The following is a 23195-nucleotide window of genomic DNA, read 5'->3' as shown; positions in this document are numbered from 1 at the left end:
CTCTCTCTCTCAATCGCATTCTCACCAAGGGATTTAAATATGCAAAGCAATTTTTTTTCCCTTTTCTCCTTTTTTTTTTTTTTTCTTTTTTTTTTTTATCAGCTTCGCCACAGTGGTTGTTCCTTCCCCGTGTTTGCTCCGCCGCGCCCACATAATTACCGGGTGGCGAGAAAATAACGAACAAAAAATGCTGGTCGAGAAATCCGATGCAATGAAAAAAAAAAAAGAAAAAAAAAGAAAGACACAAAACAAAACAATAAGAGGAGAAAGAGAAAAGGGGGGAAAAAAAAACGAAAGAATGGAAAAGGAAAAAAATGCGAGTGAAAAAAGGCGATATCGCAATTAGACCACGTCGTCGTGGATCAAGGGGGTTACTTACGTCCCATGGAAATATTCGAAAGGGGTGGCACGTTTTTAACCACGTCGAAGGGTCGCTTACCGAAGCAACCCCTCTGATCTCTGCATTATAACGCGTTACATACGACAATTTTTTTTTCCTACTATCCTCCTCACTTTCTATCTCTCAATGATATATATCTTAAAATATACTCGTTGATGGTTTTAAACATAGCATGAAATCGTAGGGGCAAACTTTTCCAAAAAAAAAAAAAAAAAAAAAAAAAAAAAAAATAATTTCACCCGTTGGAAAGAATTTTAAGATTGTTTTTCTTTCCTTTCCTTTTCTCGCTTCTTTTTCTTTTTTTTTTTATTTTCAATTTTTGATCATTTTCCTTTTTACTTTCATCCGACATTTCACTCATTTAAAATATATCTTTTAAGATATAAGTCGTCATAATAATCTCAAGTGTAATATATATAATTCTTTTAAAATATACATAATTGCAATGTAATATAATGAATTTTAATATTACAAGAAAAATATTAATTCCTTCATATAAATATTTAATATCATAAGGAATAATTTTTTTTCACGGATCCTCCTCAATCACTTTCGATTATTACACAGTGAAGTAGTACATCAGAAAGTATCAAATCAAAAATAAAAGAAGGAAGAAATGGAAAGCAAAAGTAGAAAAAGAAAAGGAATAAAACAAAAAAGAAAAAAAAAAAAAAAAAGAAAAAAGTAGAGCATAAAAAGAAACGAAATGCGATTCGTATCGGATAAGATTTTTTAAGTGGCTCAACTGAGGAGGGTCTAACCGTGTGCACGTACGAGGAATTAATGTACAGGGTGTGTCGCATGGATTAGTTGTATTATTATTTACGAAGAGTTGTGACGTCGTGATAGAAGTAAAAAAGAGAAGAAGAGAGAGAAAGAGAGAAAAATTCCCAGAGAATCAAACGATCGGTAGAAACCCTTTATGTAGACTTTCGAGATCTCGAAAAGGTTGAAGGAATAAGAAAAAAAAAAAAAAGAAAAAAAAGAAAGAAAAATCTAATAAAGACGGTGAAGACAGAAGTGTTAAGGAGGAAGACTAATCGTAAAGAATAAGAAGAACCAGAAGAAGAAAATGGATATTGCAATTAAACGGGCAAGCAGTCCAACAAATTGAGGGTTGAAATTTTTCTTTTTTCCTTTCTTCTCTCTCTCTCTCTCTCTCTCTCTCTCTCTCTCTGTCTCTTTTTTCAACTCTCCTGGCAGGGGTTATGTCAGCCCTTAAAATACCGCGGACGATATTCTCGACGAAGGGTCGCCGTAGTGGCTGGTGGGGGGATGCTCACGGTACGGAAAAAATCCATAGGGGTCTCTATCGCCTTCTCACTCTCTCACACTCTCTCTCTCTTTCTCTCTCTCTCTCTCACTCTCTCCCGCGCGCGCGTTCTTGCTGTTGCTTTGGTGCGGTCCAAAGAAAAAAAAGAAAGAAAAAAAAGAAGAGGGGTTGGTAGGTAGCACGACTAAAGTGGCGAGGGTCGCAGCAGTCGCTCTAAGACGACGACGACGACGACGATGACGACGACATCGACGACGACGACGACGACGACGACGACGACGAGGAGAAAGAAAGAGAAAGGGGAAAGGAGATCCTACAAGGGTGGTGCTGATGGCGGTGATGGTGGTGGTGGTGGTTGCGCGAAAGGCAAAACAAAAGCGGCCCGACATTCTCGGACGCCTTTCGAAAAACATGGCTGCCCTTTCTTAAATGCGAACGGTCAATCTATAATATCTTAAAATTTATCGTAGAACAGACGACGATGTAGAAGCCGAACGAACGTTCGGGGGAAATAAGTTCATTTGAAATTAATTAGATCAAAGATTTCTAAATGAAATTTCCTTTATCAAATTGAAAGGAAATTGATTAACGATCAAAGTATTTCAAAGTTTAATTTAACGTTTAATTAGATAATCGCGAAAGAATGTTATTGTATCGATCAGTTTTTAATTCGTATGGTTTGTTAAAGAAAAAAAAAAAAAAAAAAAAAAAAAAGAAAGAAAAACAAAAACAAAAGAAAAATAAATAAATAGAAAGGAAATTGGAAGAAAGAGAAATGACAAGAAAAAAGAAATAATTTGATCGAATCCAATGAAACGTTAATATTGATTTGAAATTTTTCAAATAGGATTCAATTACGAATTCGATTTTTCAATTTCTTCTTTTTACATTTTCGTAAATATTATAATACGTTAGGATAATTAGAAATTGATCAACTAAAGAGATCTGCATTTATAATGGAAAAGAAATCCATAGAAAGCGACCGCGCCCATCATATATTATAGACGGTCTCCCCTTCTCGTCCACCTTCTCATCTCATCTCGCCGGTTCGTCCAACCTCCGCCGTCGTCTTTTTCACCCCTCTAGAACCCTCCATCCCGAACTACCACCCACCCACCGACTTTCACCCACTTTCAATCAATATTTAAAGAATTGCGCCTTAATAACCACCGTGGCGCCGTGTAATGGCGCTCTCTTTTTCTAAGGCCACCTACCATCGAACGAGCAAATTTACTCGTAAACTAGCTCTTTCGTTCTATATGAAAGAAAATTGTATAAAACTTCATTACCAACGGTCGGAATGAGAAAATGGATGAAAAAAAGTAAGAGTATAATCAATAATGAATGCTATTACCGAGAGATAGAAAGAGAGAGAGAGAGAGAGAGAGAGAGAGAGAGAGTGTGTGGGAACAAAGTATTTTATTTATCATCTGAATCTAGGGGAAAATATTTCGTCAAGATCAACATTGGATCACATACCGACTGAGCGCCCGAAAGTATGCAACATTTGATACCTACGAGCTTTACTTTTGCATATGCAAGAAAGTAGAACGTATTGCTTACCTACAGGCGCATCTAGTTGTCCCTAAGGGTATGCAATCTCGTATACCTTCTTACACTCTGTAGATTATTGCCTATCATTAGGAACGAAACCTATTCCTGTTCGTTCGAACCAATTGGAGAAATATTATTTGTCCTACCTTTCTATCTCCCTCTCTCTCTCCCCCCCCCTCTCTCTCACTCATTTCTTCTGTCCAAGTAAACAAATGAATTTATAAACAGAACGACCTATTTAATCTAATTCGGCCTCGAGCATCCGAACAGACGACATCGTTTCGAATCCGAAGAAAAAGGAACACACGAAGGTATTTAAGAGAAATTATTTTATATAATGTTCGTAATTATTTTATTCGTAGGTTCGTGAAATTTGAGAAGTTCGTGAAAACATTGATATTGTACCGCTAATGTGTCATACGGTCATACATCTTTCGGTCTCTCTCTCTCTCTCTCTCTCTCTCTCTCTCTCTCTCTCTCTCTCTCTCTCTCTCTCTCTCTCTCTAATCGGCAGTTATAAAGTATAAATTACTTGCTTTTCTCATCTCGTAGCTGTTAAGTTAACAATAATGATAAAAAATAATATAACAATGAGATATAAGGGACATACACTGTCTTCTTTACACGCTGTACAATAATTATTCTTTGGTACTTCGTTCTTTCTAACTCTTTCACAAAAATCCTACCGTAAATATTGTTCGTCGATTAATGTCATTCATTCGTCTGTTTTATCCTTCGATTAAAAAATTTCTTCAACGTCAGGTAGGATTCGTTTCAGGTAAAAAGAGCTTTTTTTCATTTTACTTTTTTTTATTTTTTCTCGAGTCGAATATACTTGTTTTGTTTCTTTTTTTTGGTTTTGTTTTTTTGTTTCGTTTCACTTTTTGTCAGAAAAAAAAAAAAAAAGAGAAAAAAAAAGGAAAAATAATTTTCTTTACCATAAAAATGAAATCAATTTGACAATGGTAATCTTTTTTCGAAATTTATTTTCGCTGAACTTTCGCTGGCAGTATTTCGTTTCGACGACTTTAACAATTTATTTATTTATTTTTTCTTTTTTTTTTTCTTTTTTTTTTTCTTTTTTTTTTATGTTTTGACTGAATCTTTCCTTATCGAGATTCTATATGTTTTCCATCCTTTGTCTATTTCTCTCTCTCTCTCTCTCTCTGTCTGTCTGTCTGTCTGTCTCTCATTCTCTCTCCACCTTTCAAACTTTTATCCGTCGAATAACAAAGAAAACAAGAGCTAAAGATCTGCACAATATCCACAACGTGATTAAACCTCTCTCTTAATAAATCTCGCAAAAGTTTCGTAATTGGAATTATTCCTAAAATACACTATGATATGGTCTAATTAACGGGTCGCGCCGATTTTTTTTTTTTTCTTTTTTTTTTCTTTTTTTTTTTTTTTTTTTAAGGGCGCAATAATATCAATGAGCGACCTTTAATCGGAATTTTTTCTAAATTCTTTCCCCACGACAAATAGTATCTATTATAAACGACGTAATAATAGAGAAATGAAGTAGAAAAAAAAAGTAATAATAATAATAATAATTATAATAATAATAATAATAATAATCGATAATAATAATTATCATATAATCATAATATTAATCTTAATAATAATAATAATAATAATAATAATAATAATAATAATATTAATAAATGGAAGATGAATATCTAAAGCTTATATAAACAGACGATCATAGTAATCATTGTAAAATGAATCAACAACGATCAATAATCGAATTGTTCTATTATACATTCGAATCGAAAAATTTCTTCCCTTCCCCCGCCCCCTTAACCCATATTATAATTCGTCCACGAGCTTTTCGTTGGTGTGGGATAAAATCGATCGTGCCCGATGTTTGTTTCTCGCGAAAAAAAAAAAAAAAAAAAGAAAGAAGAAAGAAAAAAGCAGAAAAAAAAGCAGAAAAAAAGAAGAAGAAAGCAAGAAAAAAAATTTCATCGGACGAAAACGAAACTGGAGAACGGATTCGAATGTACGCTTTAAAAAGAAAAAGAAAAAAGAAAGAAAGAAAGAGAAACAAAAGAAAAACAAGGACAAAAAGAAAAACGATTGCGCTTGCAAACGATCACGCGAATACGTTTTTCTGAAAAATGTCCAATTTACCATTCGTCTACAATATATATGTGTATTTTCTTTCCTTTTCTAGCAACGTGCCAATCGCCATGATTAAAATCTGGCAGTTGACTCAAGAGAGGCAGCTTTATTTATTTATTTATTTATTTATTAATTAATTCATTAATTTATTTATTTATTTATTTATTTCTTTTTTTTTCGTTTTCTTTTATTTTGTTGTTTTTTTTCCTTTTTCGTTTTGTTTTGTTTTCCTTTTTAACGCATTTTCGAAAGACTTCGTGGTCCAGTTAGCCATAGTCAGCATCCACAATAGAGGGGTGGTGTTTTTTTTTTTTTTTTTTTTTTTTTTTTTTTTTTTAGGATCCAGAGGTCACAAGGGATAATCAATGGCGTACACACGGACATACGTTCCTTTTTTTTTTCCCCCGTCTTCACTTTTCTTTTCTCTTCTATCTTCCTCAATCCCTTCCTTACTTTCTTTCCCCTTTTTTTCTTCGTTCCTTCGTTCCTCTATTTCTTTCGTTCGTTCCTTTCTACTTTTCCTTTCTACTTAGTTCGTTCCTTTTTTCGTTCGTTCGTTCATTCATTCATTCGTTCATTCATTCTCACAGCTAACTCGTTGTGTCCGTCGTAAGACGCCGATAAAAAATGATTTAGAGACCTCTCCGTATTTAGAGACTTTCGTACCAGAATATTCGCGGTCACTTACAATCAACTTCTGATGCAGCAACCGCGTTGTTTCGGCAATCATGCTGCTAATAGATTCTTTATATTTTTCGGTGTGTTCTCCTCGTTCAAATGTTTCGTCGTATAACGTAACGCATTTAAAAGGCCCTCGCTCTTATATGGCGGCTGATCCTTCAACAATTTCACGCAGCCCTTAACCTGTCGTTAAGTAAAATAAAGATGGGATTAATAATGTTTAAATTTTTGTTTCTTTTTTTTTTTTTTCTTTTTTCTTTTTTATTTTTTCTTTTTTTCTCCGACAGACAAGCGTACGGATGAAGTATGCATTCATTGAAAGGGATATTATACTCACGTCAACGTTCGAACCTTTGACGAATGCACCTTGAGGATGAACATGATCGTATAGTATCACAAGGCCTACCATAACTCTCAATACAAATAATTGTGTCTCTTCACGTTGAAATTGGGCCAATAGATTGCTACGAGATAAAATTAATTGTCGTATTTATGTTAAATGAATAACGACGAAGAGAAAGAGAAAAAAAAGAAAGAGAGAATCAAAAGAATTATGATTCTCGTATGTGCCAATAAATGGATTTGCCTCACTTTTGAAATCAATCGACAATAAATATCGTATCGTTGAAATAAATTTACTGATAATAAATTTATATTGATGTTAATAGATATTCATTGTGAATTGATCAAAGGTATAAATTTTATGTTAATTCGTAATAGGAATTAGCTTCAACTATTCTTCTTCTTTTTTTCCTTTTTCTTTTCGCAAAACGAATTCGTCACAATTTTAAAATCAATCGACAATAAATATCGATTGTTGAAATAAATTTACTTGTAACAAATTTATATTGATGTTAATAGATATTCATTGTGAATTGATCAAAGGTATAAATTTTATGTTAATTCGTAATATGAATTAGCTTCAACTATTTCTTTTTTTTTTTTTTTTTTTTTTTTTTTTTTTTTTTTTACAAAACATACATTTTTTACAATACGAATATATATGTATATAATGTACTACATGAAATTTGATAAAGTTAAAAAATTTTACTTACGGATTTTCCAACATTCTCAAACAGACCTTAGCCATCGTCCCAAGAGTTTCAGTGATATTCTCCCTCGGTATATCTTCGTTCTAAAATATAAACGAAAGGAGAAAAAAAGGAAGAAAAATCAAAACGAAGAATATATAAAGTCTCTTAAAAAAAAAAAGAAAAAAAAATAAATAAATAAATAAATTCCAATATGAATTTTCATTCTAACATCGAAGAATGGTGATATGTGAAAATGTATTTTCGTGACGGACGTCGTACTGACGGTAGGCGTATTATCGATTTTTTTTTTGCCTGAAAATATACTCATATATACATATACATATGCATGTACGTATGTACTTAACATTTACTTACCAACCCAACCCACCTTCCCCATTATTCAATATAATGGCTCAAAGTGAGCCCCATGTAATCTGAATTCCAACGTCCGATGCCTGTCAATTTTCTACTTTGCCAGAGCAAACAGTCGGATCGAACGCTTTTAATTCTAGTTTTCTAACCTCCCCACCTACCACCACCCTCCCTATCCCTTCAACCCATCCCTCTACCCTTCCTCCCTCCCTCATTCACTCCAATCCACCAGTTTTTGATATGACAATCGCTAAAAATTCGCTTTTATTAAACTCCCTGTCATTTCTCTCTCTCTCTCTCTCTCTCTCTCTCTCTCTCTGTCTCTCTTTCTCTCGCGTGCGAAATCAAATGAATTGAGAGGACGAAGTTGGAATTTGCAAAAAAAAGGAAAAAAAACAAAATTTACAAAAAAGAAAACAAAAAAGAGGGATAATATGTCATTTGACAAATGACAAGGGAAACAAAATTAACTAGTTATTTTTAATGATTGTTGATGTTCAAATGGTTCAATGACCGATAATAACACCGATATAGACGATAATAGCGCTATGCTAGAGAGAGAGAGAGAGAGAGAGAGAGAGAGAGAGAGAGAGAGAGAGAAAGCATCTTCGATTTGGTAAAATGAAGCGAAGTAAATAAGCGAGACCACTTAGGTTCATCAAGAAAGTAATACTTGCGTGACTCAGCTGTACCAACACATCAAAGTACATTTATAGGTATATATATATATATATATATATATATATATATATATATATATATATATATATATATATATATATATACTATATAATATAGTATATATAGTATATATCTTATATACATATACCATACATATATATACTTATCGTATAAACCATTATTCCTTCGTCTTTAATAAAGAGGAACTTGTTCTTGGTCGCGTAACTTCGTTAATTACGTCTTTGTGATAGGCGTTACTAAACGAAAATTCATTACCAGCTGGATTATCTTGCGTAAGTAGAACGAATTAGTGCCTTCGCGTCATTACTTTCTCTCGCACCAACGTTAATTTCTCTCGCTCTCTATTTTATTTCATTTTATTTTATTTTATTTTATTTTATGGTTTGTACCTAGTAATAACACTAAAAAGATAGATAGGGATAGAAAGGGATAAAGAGAGAGAGAGAGAGAGAGAGAGAAGGAGAGAGAGAAGGAGAGAGAGAGAGAGAGAGCTCTTCTCTTTGAGAGTTCTAATTTTCATTGAGATTTTTAGACCCTTTTATTTTCCTTTCTCTCTCCCTTTTATTTTTTTCTTCTTCTTCTTTTCTTCTTTTTTTTTTTTCTTTCTTTTTTTTTTGTTTTTTCTTTTTTTCTTTCTTAAGATCCTACGTCACATTTCTCTCGACTAATTATAATTAATTTTCAATCCAATTAAAAAGAAGATGATGGAGAAAAGATAAAAGGACATTATAACATTATACGACAATTCTTCGATGTTATTGAATTTTTTATTCTCAATACGTTCATTTTCATCGTACGATTTTCAAATTGCATTTGAACGAGTGAGATATGCTTTGCAACGAAATAAATAAAAGTTGATACTATAAGCGAAGGTAAGAAAATGGACGAGCACATATTTACGTATATAGAAATGTTGTAGATATTTGATAGAACAAAAACAAAAAAAAAGGAAAAAAAAAAAAAAGGAGAAAAAGGAAAAAAAAGAAATAAAAATAAAATAAAAAAAGAAAGAGGAAAAGAGATAAAAAGGGAAAAACAAAGTGGGAGGGAGACAAAAAGGTGTAATGGGAGGGATGAGGGGGGAGGAAAGAGAGAGAGAGAGAAAATAGTCGAATAATCGAAAGAGAGAAAAGCACTTACGTCCATCAAGAAAGTAATGGTCGCGTGACTGAGAACACGTAGCATTGGGGTTGCGTGGGCATAGAACAAGGACATTCGATTGGCCAACTCATTCCCAACAATTAAATCCTTCTCCGCATTATCCTGTCGTGTCAACGACGCCCTCGTCAATGTCCTACGATAGTAACTGAAATCATTTTGGATAGCTGGCGTTTTCATTTTGTGCTCGTCGAACTTCAAAACGAATTCGAGAATCTCAGCGAGTTGTTTAACAAGAGCCTGTTGGGTTTCCAGGTGTTGCGTTGGCGTTAAATTTCCCGAACATAATTGTCCAAGTATTTTCGGTACTACGCTTTCTAAACGAACAAAAGGATGTGATAAGAGTGCAGAAAGAAAGAAAGAAAGAAAGAAAGAAAGAAAGAAAGAAAGGAAAGAAAGAAAAAAAGATATAGACAAAAAAAAAATTAAAAAACAAATAAGAGTAAAGAAATTTTTCCTTTTTCTTCGTTCCTCTTCTTCTTCCTCCTCTTCGTCTTCTTCTTATTCTTGCTTTTTTTTCTTTTTACAATCTCTCATTAGAAATTTATTGATCTTGAAATTTATTGATCACTCGAAAATAATTATAGAAATATTCGATCGATGATTGATAAATATTTATATTTTTTTATGGAAAATAATTTGGAACAAATACAAATTTATTTTTTCGAGTTTTAAATAAATATATATATATATATATATATATATATATATTTTTTTTTTAATATTTTTTTCACGATCAAAGAAAAGCGAGAAAAAAGGAGAAGATGATGAAGAAGAAGAAGAAGAAGAAAAAGAAGAAGAAAATAATGAGAAAGGAAATGGAAACGGACGAACCTAATTCCAAAGAAAATTCGTAGAATCTTTTGAGCTTCGCTACGAGCGGTGCTACGGTCAAGTAAGCCTTTCGTTGGCACTCCTCCGTAGGGGCCGATATTGCTTCTCTTATTTCTTTCCCTGCACCTTTGTAACATTGAATCTCCTCCAAAATAGATTCAGAATTTTTCAGGACTCTTTGAACGGCATCGAATGTCTCACGTTCGATATCCGAGGGCTGTGCGTCTAAAAATAAATTATTCAATCCATTGGCTATTGTCAAATAAATATTTAAGAAATAAATTAACAAAGAAATTATCTATAAATAAATAAATATATATATAATAATAATAATAACAGTAATAATAATAATAATAATAATTTAAGAAAGAAAAACAAGAGGAAGAAGAATAAGAGGAAGGAAAAGGAAAAAAAAAGAGAGAGAGAGAGAGAGAGAATGCTTCGCTTCGATTCAACAATAAATAAAAGCAAAAAAAGAGAAAAGAGAAGAAGGGAAACAAAAAAAAAAAGAAAGAAAATTAACTTACTCTCGAAATCCAAAAAGACGTCGTACTTTTGAGGCGTGCAACAGGTAGACTCGTCCCGAGCCAGAAGACTCAAAAGCTTTCCCATCCTGAATCTCCAGTTCCTTCTGGTCAGGATCGACTTACAACAGAAAGGGCATCTAAAATGACAAAAAGTAAAGGATCATATTTACACCGCCCGAGAAAATCGCGGATCAAAAACAAAAAAACCAAAAAATGTAAATAAATAAAAAGAGAAAAAAACAAAAAGAAGAAGAAGAAAGAATATTAAAAAAAAAAAAAAAAAAAAAAAAAAAAAAAAAAAAAAAAAAAAAAAAAAAAAACATGAAAAAATGACTACGACTAATGAATGAGTTTGGGAGGGGGAGGGACAGGCAGGGAGGGGGGGGGGAAAGAGAAAAGGAGTATTTACTCTATTTACACTCGGTACTCGTTATTCAAAGGATTAATTAAAAATTTAAGAGCAAAGGTCAAAGGTTAGAGAAGAACAAGCTCTCTCGCTCTCTCTTTCTCTCTCTCTCTCTCTCTCTCTCTCTCTCTCTCTCTCTCTCTCTCTCTCTTTTTTACTCTCTACTCGACAGACAGCTTGCCAGTTATGAAACGTTAATCTTGCATAGAGGAGGTGTATCAACTGGCGCGTTACCTTCGAAGGGTAGAAAGATATGCCAGGAGGAGGAGGAGGAGGAGGAGGAGGAGAAGGAGATGGAGGACAATATAAAAAGTGGGAGAGATAGTCGCGTATCGAAACCGCAGAATAAATGGATTCTCCGAACTCGTCGATGAGGTATGAACCTTCATTTAATTCCAACGAATGAAACTTGCTGCTGACCTCACCTGAATATAGTCCGATAATGGAAGGAAGAGGAAGAGGATTAAATGCACTAGAGGAATAGGAAGAGCAAGAGGAGGAGGAGGAGGAGGAGGAGAAGGTGAAAGAGGAGAAGTTATCACCAAACGATCTTTCACGAACGAATTAGCTACGAAATAATCGACAAGGGGAGAACCGATCTTCTAGGATAATTGCTAAATTTATTATGGCACGAACGAGAATCGATTATAATTAAAATCAATTTCTGCGGTCTACCGTATGTATGTAAGTCCTAAGTAATATGTATTATCCTATTTAGTCCGGCAGTTATGCTATGTAATAATTTCCGTTTGATTATTAACGAAACCACATGTTAATTGACATTTTCAAAATGTAGTACGAAGATCATCACGTACGTACGTACGTAACTATGTACACATTATGTACGTACGTACATAAGTTTACTCATAATGAAAATAAGAAAATTATTATCCTTCGTAAACGATAAAATGTATTTCTATATAAATTGCTTTCGTCGTTTCAATAAAAACACGAAAGTCACGTTTATTTCTCTCGAGAGAAATCGTACCTTATTAATTAATAAATATTATTTGAGAAATCTATGCCGCACCATATGTCTACTATTATCCATAAGAGTCTTCGTCTTGCAGGTGTTATTAGTAAAAGGAACGTAAATCTAATATAATGTACGCCAAGGAAATTCTATTTTCGTCTAACTAAGCAAACTGCTTTTAATAAAATATTCGATCGATAATATACTTTACGTGACTTTTCTTATCCGAGTCACGTTTTAATCATCTCTCTCTCTCTCTTTCTCTCTCTCTCTCTATCTCTATCTCTATCTTTTTCTCATATACACGATGAAAATAATTAAACGTGACATGACATAAAACGGAACGAATTGCGGTAGTTCTAACGGTAAACGATTAAAATACAATAACGGAGTATTTCATGATTTTGTTAGAAATCTCTAGCCACGTTTTCCTCCTGATATCAAATTAAAATTAAGTATTGTGTTCTACTAAGAAGAAGACGAAAGAGAAAGATAGAGAGAGTGAGAGAGAAAGAGAGAGAAATTCGCAGTGACGGGATCTAAAATTATACGCGGTGAAAATCTCACCGAGAGATTTCGTCGTCCTCACGACACTTATTTACACGTTACACATGCAACCATTGTAAACGCGCGTACATTCTATATCCATTCGTAAACGAGAATTTATAAGCCATTTGAATTATATTTAATTACGGGGAAAAATGTAATCAACATGTTTTTATTTATCAAAGGCATCGTTCATAAACGTATCAATAATATATATATATATATATATATATATATATATATATATATATATATATATTAAAAAGGAGAAAAAAAAACATTAAAAATTTTTTTTTAATGTAATATATATATATATATATATATATATATATATATATATATCGATAATTAATTCGAGAATAAATGAAACTTTAACGTTAACAAAACTTTTTTCTTACGTAGGATTGATAAAATTGAATCGAAAAAAAAAATCGAATGAAAAAAAAAAAAAGAAGAAGAAAGAAAGAAAATTATTCACAATGATTGTACATACTGTATGTATTACAATTAGGTATCGTCTATATATTATTACTAATTATTATTATTAATGCATTATTACTAATTAGATATCGTCTATGCATAATTACTAATGTATTATAAATTTGATATCATCTTCCAATAACGATCCAATGAACCATGGAAACTCAATCAACGTTTTTTGATTAATCGCATTTTTATCATCTTCGACATATTCGATGTAACTATTTACGATGCCAATTGCAGGAATCATGTTTATTAAAATTCTATCGACGATCGGATATCGATCTTCCACGATTTATATGAAATCTTTCGATCTAACTATGTGTAAGTTCACGTTTATAAATCTATAATATATACATCTAACAATTTCAATTGATTTTATTATCGAGGTTAAGATTAATGGAGCGATACGTACGATTGTGTTCGATGTGTCTTTTATTATCGATAATAACAAATCGATCCGATTAAATAGACATAAGTGTCTAAATAGATGATAAATTAAAAAGAATTTTTTACAATGATCCCAATCTCCTTCTCTCTCTCTCTCTCTCTCCTCCCCTTCTCATCTCCACCCTTTTTATTTGTTAAAGAACAGGACGATATTTATCGTTAGGATTAAATTTTTTTATAAAAGTGTAAAAATTTCTTTTCAATATTTAGAAAAAATCGATTATAAAAGTATATATATATATATATATATATATATATTTTTATTAATCCTGACACATCGAATCGACTAATCGATCCTATCGAAAATATCACAGGAGGATTAAACCCCGTACGTTGCTCTCTCTCTCTCTCTCTCTCTCTCTCTCTCTCTCTCATTCTCTCTCTCTATCTCTCTCTCTCTCTCTCATTCTCTCTCTCCATCTCTCTCTCTCTATCTCTCTCTCTCTCTTTACGAACTCGTCTCCAAGGAACAATGAACTTTACCGGTTATTTCCCTACAACATATGTATGTATGTATGTATGTATGTATGTATGTATGCATGTATGTATATATGTATGTATATATGTATGTATGTATGTAAGTATGTATGTATGTATGTATGTATGTATGTATGTACATATGTATGTATAAATTATAACTATGTATGATCGTTTCGGAACTCTTAAAGTCCATGTCGTCGATTATGGTCGACAAAATTTTCACAAAAACTCGATATAATTAAATTGTAAAAATCGATTTATCAACGCCATTGTCAAAATTTTTTACTCCGAGAAAAACAATATCACTGTCAAGAAAAAAATAAAAATAAAATAATAACAATGATAATTACAAGAAGCACATAAGAATCCACGTAGAAGAGTACAATTTTCATAAAAACAAAAAAAAAAGAAAGAAAGAAAGAAAGAAAGAAAAAACGATGTGAATAGAAAAAGAACCATAACACAAATTGCACATGTATGAATATGCGATTCATAAATAATGTTCGTCCGAACAATTTTTATTGGCAAAGGAAATGAATTCGATTGCGAATGCGATTTGGAGTTGCTTCGTTTTCGAAGATGTTTATAATTGTTTAAAAAGAAAAAAAAGAAAAAGAAAAAAATATGATAATAATAATAAAAAAGAAAAGAAAATAGGAAATAACAAATATTATCCGATCGAAGGATACACAACACAAACGTAAGAGGAAATGAGATGAAAAAAAAATATCTCTATATATATATATATATATATATATATATATATATATATCTACTTAGAAAAAAGAAAATAAAAGAAAAACTATTATTATCGAAAGGAACGTACGAGAAGAAAGAATAAGAACGAAAGAATCGCAAAGTGTGTTTTTTTTCGTTTCCTTTTTTCTTTTCTTTTCTTTTTTTTTTCTTTTTTTGGAACACGTTTCGACGGACTCACCGTTGCGGAATCGCGACGTAATCGCGAACGACGACGCATGATATATTTTCTCGTTCTGGCTCGTTCTAATTGAATAAATAAAGCACGAATGAGGAACGTACGCGCCGTGCAGAAGAAGGAGCAACAACTGTCAGTCGGTGCAAGCGGCCATGTTGAGCGTCGCGACGCCGGCCCTTTGTAGTGGCGCGGTTCGAGTCCTCTTCCTTATTTGGTAAACGCCGCGCCGGCAGCGGTACGTACGCGCGAAAAATCAATCGGGGGTTGCTTCCCTTATTCAACAAGAAGATGGCGTACCTATTCGTACCCGCCTCGTACCGCCCGAATTTCGAATTCCACGAAGTGTTCGAACCCAAAGTTTAAATTTAGTCTTTGCAATCCAGTCTAAACTCTCTCTCTCTCTCTCTCTCTCTCTCTCTCTCTCTCTCTCTCTCTCTCGCACTGTGACCCCAAAGCTAAACACCTCGCCAACGAATTTGGATATTTTAGGAAACTATGTCTGCTTTTTGGTTTCATCCTTTTTATCTTTTATTTTATTTGATTTTATTTTAGTTCAGTTTAGTTCAATTTAGTTCAATTTAATTTAGTTTAATTTAGTTTATTTTATTTAATTTTAGTTTATTTTATTTTTCTTTTTTTTTCTTTTTTTTTTTTTTTTTTTTTTTTTTTTTTTTGTTAGATAGTTTTGAGATAATCGAATTGTTTTAATTAATATATATAACGTTGTCAAACGATTAAAACGATTGTCTTGGATAAATCGATATATTTTGATATATTTTAAGAAACTACGTTGTCTATAGTTTGATTTTATGTTATATATAATTTCGAATTAATTGTTAATGACTTTCAAGATCGCTGTCAATGATGATTATTGAAATAATCTTAGATAAATTTAATACATATATGCATTCGAACGAATTTAGATATTTTTTTTTAGGAAACTATATTAGTTTTTATTTTATTTTGTTTGATTTTTAATTTTCTTTCTTTTCATTTTTTTTTTCTTTTTTTTACTTTTTCTTTTTTTGTCAAATACTCTCGAGTTAATTGAATTTCTTTTATTTAAGACATAGTCGGACGATCTAAACATTATCTTGAATTAAATCGATATAATTTTTAAAATGTATCGTAAAAAATTATGCAATATTAGTTTCACTTTATATTATATATATATATATATTTTATTTTTCCAATAGTTTCAAGTTAATTTAATGGCTTTTAAAACCGTCGACCAGCTGAGTAATCCTGAATAAATCGATATATTCGTTTAACATTATATTCGGTATAATATATTGTTTTATTCAAATAAAATGTAAAGCAATGTTTTCAAAATGAAAAACTTTTGGTTATCGATGGAAAAGAGGGAAAAAAATAACCCCCTACGATCGACGTACTTACAGCCATTTTGTTACAATTTGTTATTTGCTTTTCTTCTTTTTTCTTTTTTTTTTCTTTTTTTTCTTTTTCTTTTTTACATACAAACAAGAAATTTGTATAATGATCTCATTGCCGGTTTTGGAATATTTTTAGAAGTTCCAAGAAGAATGTAGGACAATGGAAACAGATAGAATTCAATGACGTTAGGCGTTTGAGTAAACATTCGTGTTGACCAACTAGTCGAGCTAAAATAAAAAATAATCGAGATAAAATCGATTTGTTCGATCAAACATTTCACTTATCGTACGGTTTCCACGTCAATGATTATTCACCAACGATAAACACAGTTCGATTTGATAAGGATCGGATCGACTACTATACTATATTCTAAAAGGTCCTATTGTATTTATTATCAATAATATAAATAAATAAATAAATAATATAAATAAATAAATATACATATATATATATATACGTGATTTTTTCTTATTGTATAAATTTCATATATTTTCTTTTTATATAATACTTATATCTACTTTTTTCTGTATTTTCGTTTTCGAGGATTCGAACTCGGAGGTAAAAAAAAAAAAAAAAAAAAAAAAAAAAAGAGAAATAAAAAAGAAAAAAAAGATGGCAAAAGGAGGATGGAAAATAAAAAGGAATAAAAAGAAAAAGAAGGAAGACGATTTACTTTCACGACAGGTGGAAGGGATCGAGGTGACCTTACGTGAGGTCTATACGACGTTGAGAGAGAGAGAGAGAGAGAGAGATAGAACTGTCGATATGAAGTGACGTTTTGTTCGAGTATCATGCTCCGTTGAAATTCTGTGTCATTGGAGAATAATATCTTTTTCGTACTTTTAGCTATATTCTCATTGAAACCATCGTTTCTTCTCTCTCTCTCTCTCTCTCTCTCTGTCTCTCTCTCTCTCTCTCTTCTCTCTTCTCTCTTTCTCTCTCTCTCTCTCTCTCTCTCTCTCTCTCTCTCTCTCTCTCTCTCTCTCTCGCACTCACGCTCAACCTATTTTATAAATAAATTATTTCACTTAACGCCCATCTGGTAAAAGACCCTGGGAGTACCTTGTACATTGGAATAATATTTCAACGTATCGGATATATGATACATTTATTTATCTCTCTCTCTCTCTCTCTCTCTCTCCCTCTCTCACTCTCTCACTTCACTATCTCTTTATGCATTCTCGAAACCCGTTCGAACACGATTTATCGTACTACTATCGAACTTATCTCTTTCTCTCTCTCTCTCTCTCTCTCTCTCTCACTCTCTCTTTCTCTCTCTCACTCACGTTCTATCGTTATATACCGATTAGGCTTATCCTCGTAGGTTTTGATATAACACAGTCGAGCCAGCATGAAATTTATTAAAGATGATCGATCATACTGACGTCATTCTTCTTCCATCCTCCCTCCTATCCGTTTTATTTTCCTTCTTTTTTGTTTTTTTTTTCTTTCTCTCTTTCTTTTTTCCTTTTTTACTTCTTCCTTTCTCTTCTTTTCTGATTTTTTTTTCCCCTATCCTTTTTCCTCCTTTTTTTTTTTTTATTATTATTATTTTCTTTTTGACGTCAATCATTACCCTTCTAACCTACCTATCTACCTACCTACCCCCTTTCCCACCCCCTTCTCCACCACTATTACGCGACGATATATTTTTATTTATTAATCCGAAGGAAACAGCCTTTGACTAGGATTACACGGCCGAACTGTGATTCTCGTCCTACTTGAGGAGAGATTGACATCAGAGAGAGAGAGAGAGAGAGAGAGGGGGGGGGGGGAAGGGAGGGGGAGGAAAAGGCAAGAAGAAGGATATTTATATTATATATATATATATATATATATATATATATATATATGTGTGTGTATATATAGAATATAAATTTATAAATTTTCTAGAACATATTTAAGGATTAATTAAAGACTCTTACGAACAATAATAGATCGATCATAATTTTACTTTTCTAAGAATATTTTTTTATCATCGTCATCACCATCATCATCATCATCATCATCATCATCATCATCGTCATCGTCATCGTCATTATCATTATCATCATATTCCTTACTTTGTTTTTCTTTTTCTATAATCTTTTTTCTTCTTTTTTTTTCTCCTTCTTTTTTTATTCACCGTGAAACTTAAGAACTCTTTTATCGTACTGTTTCTCTTTCTCTGTTTTCCTTTTTTACTCTCCCTCTCTCTCTCTCTCTCTCTCTCTCTCTCTCTCTCTCTTTCTTTTTTCTTTTTCTTTCCCTATCGTTTTTTGGATGAAACCAACGTATAGCTCGCGTTCCATTTTATCGACAAAACGGTCCGTAGAGAATCGACGAAAGATAGATAGATAGATAGATAGATAGATAGATAGATAGATAGAAAGAGAAAGGAAGAGAGAGAAAGGAAGAGAGAGAGAAATGTGTCAAGCTCTAGATATAGAAATACACGGTGCATATACAAAAGCGATGGCCTAATTAATCCTTCATTAGTTACGGCCCATTCTCTAACCGAAACGCTTTTTTTTTTTTTTTGTTTCTTTCGTTTCTTTTTTTTGTTTCTTTTTTTTTTTTTTTATCGATATCTCGCAAAATCACATTTCGAACGATCCACGTTCCATTAACACTCATTACTTAGCTACGAAATTTCCTTTTCCCATTAACATGACCGACTTTTCACGTCGGCCACCAACCGGATATAGAACATTATGACTTTATTCCATTATATACATTCTCGAATATCACGATATTCGTCGTCGTTTATATATATATATATATATATTCCTTGTATTTCCAGGCTATTTTACAAGTACTCGACGAACGAATCGTATGAATGAGACCGTAAATAAATAGAAAAAAAAAAAGAAAAATAAAAAAAAAAGAAAAGAAAAAACAAATAAAGGAAAAGGAAAGAAGGGGAAGAAAAAAAACGAAACCACGAAATCATATTCCACGATCGAAAATAAAAAGAGAAAGAAAAAAAGGAATGAAAGGAGAAATGAGAAAGAAAAAATAATGAAGGAAAATGTTGAAGCTAATAATTCTTATTGATTCGTGACTGTGAAGGGATGAAAAATTTATTTAAATCAAATCAAATTGGATCGAATCGAATGGAATCGAACGGAATGAAATTCGTGATAACGTTTCGTGCATGAAAGCCTTTTGACGTATAAATGGCGTCAAGTCGGAAAAAAAATTTTCGCATCTCTATACGAACGATTCGCGATTGTATAATTGGCTTAAAGATGCGTCTTAATTGATCACGTGTTAAGAGGAGAATGAAGAAAGAAAAAAAAAAAAAAAAAAAAAAAAAAAAAAAAAAAAAAAAAGAAACAGAAAGTGGAAGAAGATCTACGAAAAAAAAAAAAAAAAAAAAAAGATAAGCAAGTGAACGAAAACGGAAAAGAACGAGATTAATTTTTGTATTATTGATTGCGTTCAGGAGATATAAAAAATTCATTCGAATAAAATCAAATCAGATGAAATCAAATCTAATCTAATCTAATCATATTTGGGCCCTTCCCCCCCCCCCTCCCAACCACCTACACATCCTCGTGAAATCTTGTCCGTTCGTGAAAGGACTTTTTAAATATAATATCAACGATATCGAGCCGAAAAGATTTTTGCACCTCTCTTTGAACGTTCACGATTGAATAATCGTCGGAAACCGTGGGCGAGGATAATTGACACCTATTAAAGGCCTTTTTGTGCATCAATTCCAGCAAATCAATTGAGTCCTTCTATTTCTCTCTTTTCTCTCTCTCTCTCTCTCTCTCTCTCTCTCTCTCTCTCTCTCTCTCTCTCTTTCTCTCTCTCTTTATTAACCTCTTCAGAATGTTACATCGTAGATAGTAAGTGGGATCGATCCAATCCAATTCTCTCTTCTCTTTTGTAGTACTCCATCAATATTCTTTTATTCTCTTTTACCTTGTTTTTCAATTACTATATCGTAGTACATAATTATCGGCGATAAACAAATAAATAAAGAAAGAAAGAAAGAAGTCGAGAAATAAAAGAGAAAAAATTTGTTTGTTAGCAATGACACGAAAAACTTTCAAGTTAAAAGTGAGAAAACACATTTTTCACGATTTTACGAAAAAAAGAAAAGAAAAAAGATAGAGAGAGAGAGAGAGAGAAAAGAAAAAGAGAGAAAATATATCTCTACAATAGTTTTTGACTTTGTTTTCTTTCCAAAGGTGACAAATCCAAAGGTATCATAGTACAGAGGCCTGACATATCCCCATCAACGTGTTTTTCCCGATGGAGAAACGTTGAAAGAATGGTAAGCACAGAAGAAGGATGAAATTTTTTTACGATATGTAACACCTGCTCCCTCCTCTGTTTCGCCTTCCTCTTTTTGACGAGACACCATCGTTAGCGATGTTTCTAAGCGTGTTCAAGATATATCTATACAACAAAATACACAACTATGTACGTGTCTGCACAAATATATACGTACGGATACACGTGCCTAAGATAAGCAAATAACTATAGATATATATATATATATATATATATATATATGCATACACACGATAAGCAAATAATTATAGATCTATACATACATAAATACATACATAGATACATACACATCGCATATAAATATATATATTCATAGACACGCTGTGGTGATAATCAAATAAATTCTTCAATGTGTATTACATTATACACCATATATATATATATATATATTGGTTGTATAAGTAAGTGTAGATATGTATGTACATATATGTATGTAAAATGTCTCGCCGTATCACTTTAAAAAATACAAGCACCTCTCGTCAACGCCTCGCAAATCGCACACAGGCAGGCGCAACGTGCGTGCTTAATAAGGCGAGCATATATGAGACTTAAATGTCAGCGAAGCACGTAACTCGTTCTATGTTCTGTTCTCTATTCTGTTATGTTCTGTTCCGTTCCGTTCCGTTCTGTTCTGTTCTGTTCTGTTCCGTCCTCCGCGAGCTCGTTCATTCGTTCGTTCGTTCATTCGTTCATTCGTTCGTTCGTTCGTTCGAACAGCACGCGCTAACTCGCGCTCCTTTGTTGGACGATTTAAACGTGTCAGTTCTTTTCCTCCTATGGCCCTGTCCTCTTTAACAACCGGGCAAATTAATTAACACGGATATATAGAAACGGAAAGAGAGTAAAAGAGAGAGAGAGAGAGAGAAAGAGAGAGAGAGAGAGAGAGAGAGAGAGAGGAAGGAAATCGTCAAAGTCACGTTTCATTCGCGAAAGCGACCTAACTCGTCGTTAATCGTATCTTCGTTCGAAATTTCAAACATAAATTTCAATGACACTTTTTCAATATATACGTGTAATGTGATGATACTTTGTTCGATAGAAATTTATAACATATCTTATAGTTAATCGATCTGATATAATATTATAAATGAAAGAGTTGTAGTATTTCTCTTTGAACGTTCACCGATCGAATAACTGGTTTTACGTTGCACTTTATTGATTCCGTATTAAAAAGAAAAAGAGAAAAAAAAAAAAAAAAAAAAGAAAAAAAATGAAAATAAAAAGAAAAATAAATTAACAAAAAATAAAAAATTACATTCATATAATCATATATAACTAATAAAAATATATTTTGATGAAGTTATATGGAATACGATATTAAGATTTGAATAACACCGAACATTAATATTTATTCATAAATCCTTGAAGTCTTATCGATTATTATTGAAAAAAAAAAAAAAAAAAAAAAAAAGAAAAAAAAGAATGTCTTATTCATATATCACACATAATACGATCAAAGTTGTCTATAACATTACGATAGGATGTTATTCATAAATCACGTGAAATTGTTGTTAAGTTTTAACGAGGATGTTGTAATATTTTCATAAGAATCATTGTATTAATACGTGCGTGAGAATTTTCATGATTAATAAAAAAAAAAAAAGAAAAAAAAATAACAAAGGATTAAAGGAAAAAAAAAACAGAGAGAGAAAAAAATAGAAAGAGAGAGAGAGAAAGAGACATGGCAGAAACCAAATTCATTTTTAATTTTTTACAAAATATCCAAATAACAAACTATTTCATAGCTCTCTCTCTCTCTCTCTCTCTCTCTCTCTCTCTCTCTCTTAATCTCTCTCTCTCTCTCTCTTTCTCTCTTCATAAAAGTTGCTTTTTATCCTTCGGATCGAAAACGTTTTGAAAATAACAATTGGAAATCGAGAATCTAGAGATCGTAGCCTAGTTTTCAACGAAGAAGAAATAACTTCGAGAAGGGCTGTTCCTTTAGTTAGTGCTTTGTCGTAAGAAAAAAAAAAAAAAGGAAAAAAAAATGAGAAAGAGATGTAGATAGCGATAGAGATAAAAAGAAAGAGGAAAAGAAAGAAAGAAAGAAAGAGAGATAGAGAGAGAGAGAGAGAGAGAGAGAAAATCATGAAAAGGAGAGAAACGTTCTTCTCAAGATAAGAACTACTCGTTACTTCTTCGATTTTCGTGATAAGCTCCTCGTCGTCGATAAAGAAACCAAAGAATATATATATATATATATGCAGGGAGGAATGGGAAAAAGAAAAGAAGAGAAATAAAAAAAAAAAAAAAGGAAAAAAGAAAAGAAAAAAAATAAAAGAAAAAAAAGAGGAAAGAGGAAAATGGAGGTTACTCCATTTTCTCATCGAACGAACTTATATTCACGTATAACCCATACTAAATCTTTCTATGAACATATTGAGTTATATATATATATATATATATATATATATATATATATATATATATAAAATAGAGAGAGAGAGAGAGAGAGAAAGACAGGAGACCTTCACAGGAAAGATTCGGTGATGGTTGGTTGCTTTCCTCGACATTTCTCAACCGATCGATTTAACGAGCTTTTCTCCTTTCAACGCGAAACTCTTAGAGACACATTAAACTCTCGA

The 23195-nt window shown here is 32.2% G+C and overlaps 1 protein-coding gene and 2 long non-coding RNA genes across 5 annotated transcripts in view; 2 read left to right on the top strand and 1 right to left on the bottom strand.

The window, feature by feature from the left end:
* The first annotated feature begins 3305 nt into the window (after positions 1–3305).
* LOC124948730 lies at positions 3306–12740 on the top strand. Its single transcript, XR_007100813.1, has 3 exons — positions 3306–3538; positions 11274–11440; positions 11501–12740. It is a non-coding gene; the product is annotated as an uncharacterized LOC124948730 (long non-coding RNA).
* Positions 4103–23195, bottom strand: part of LOC124948726 (CYFIP-related Rac1 interactor B) — a 28015-nt gene continuing 8922 nt past the window's right edge. For 2 of the 3 annotated variants that reach the window (XM_047492768.1, XM_047492767.1), the window contains 6 exons: positions 10660–10796; positions 10133–10357; positions 9281–9615; positions 7088–7167; positions 6370–6496; positions 4103–6215 (listed from right to left, as the gene is read on the bottom strand). In XM_047492768.1, coding sequence (XP_047348724.1) covers positions 6078–6215; positions 6370–6496; positions 7088–7167; positions 9281–9615; positions 10133–10357; positions 10660–10744 — 990 coding nt within the window. In that variant the 5' untranslated portion in view covers positions 10745–10796 and the 3' untranslated portion in view covers positions 4103–6077. Of the gene's footprint in view, positions 6216–6369; positions 6497–7087; positions 7168–9280; positions 9616–10132; positions 10358–10659; positions 10797–14931; positions 15524–23195 lie in introns of those variants that run through there. The other variant, XM_047492765.1, reaches the window with a different exon arrangement.
* Positions 14896–19201, top strand: LOC124948731. The gene is made up of 2 exons (XR_007100814.1): positions 14896–15163; positions 19106–19201. It is a non-coding gene; the product is annotated as an uncharacterized LOC124948731 (long non-coding RNA).

Source organism: Vespa velutina, chromosome 4 (assembly GCF_912470025.1).
Source record: "Vespa velutina chromosome 4, iVesVel2.1, whole genome shotgun sequence".
NCBI classification, from domain to species: domain Eukaryota; kingdom Metazoa; phylum Arthropoda; class Insecta; order Hymenoptera; family Vespidae; genus Vespa; species Vespa velutina.
The sequence above is the reverse complement of the archived record's forward strand: the minus strand, read 5'-3'. Positions and strand labels throughout refer to the sequence as shown.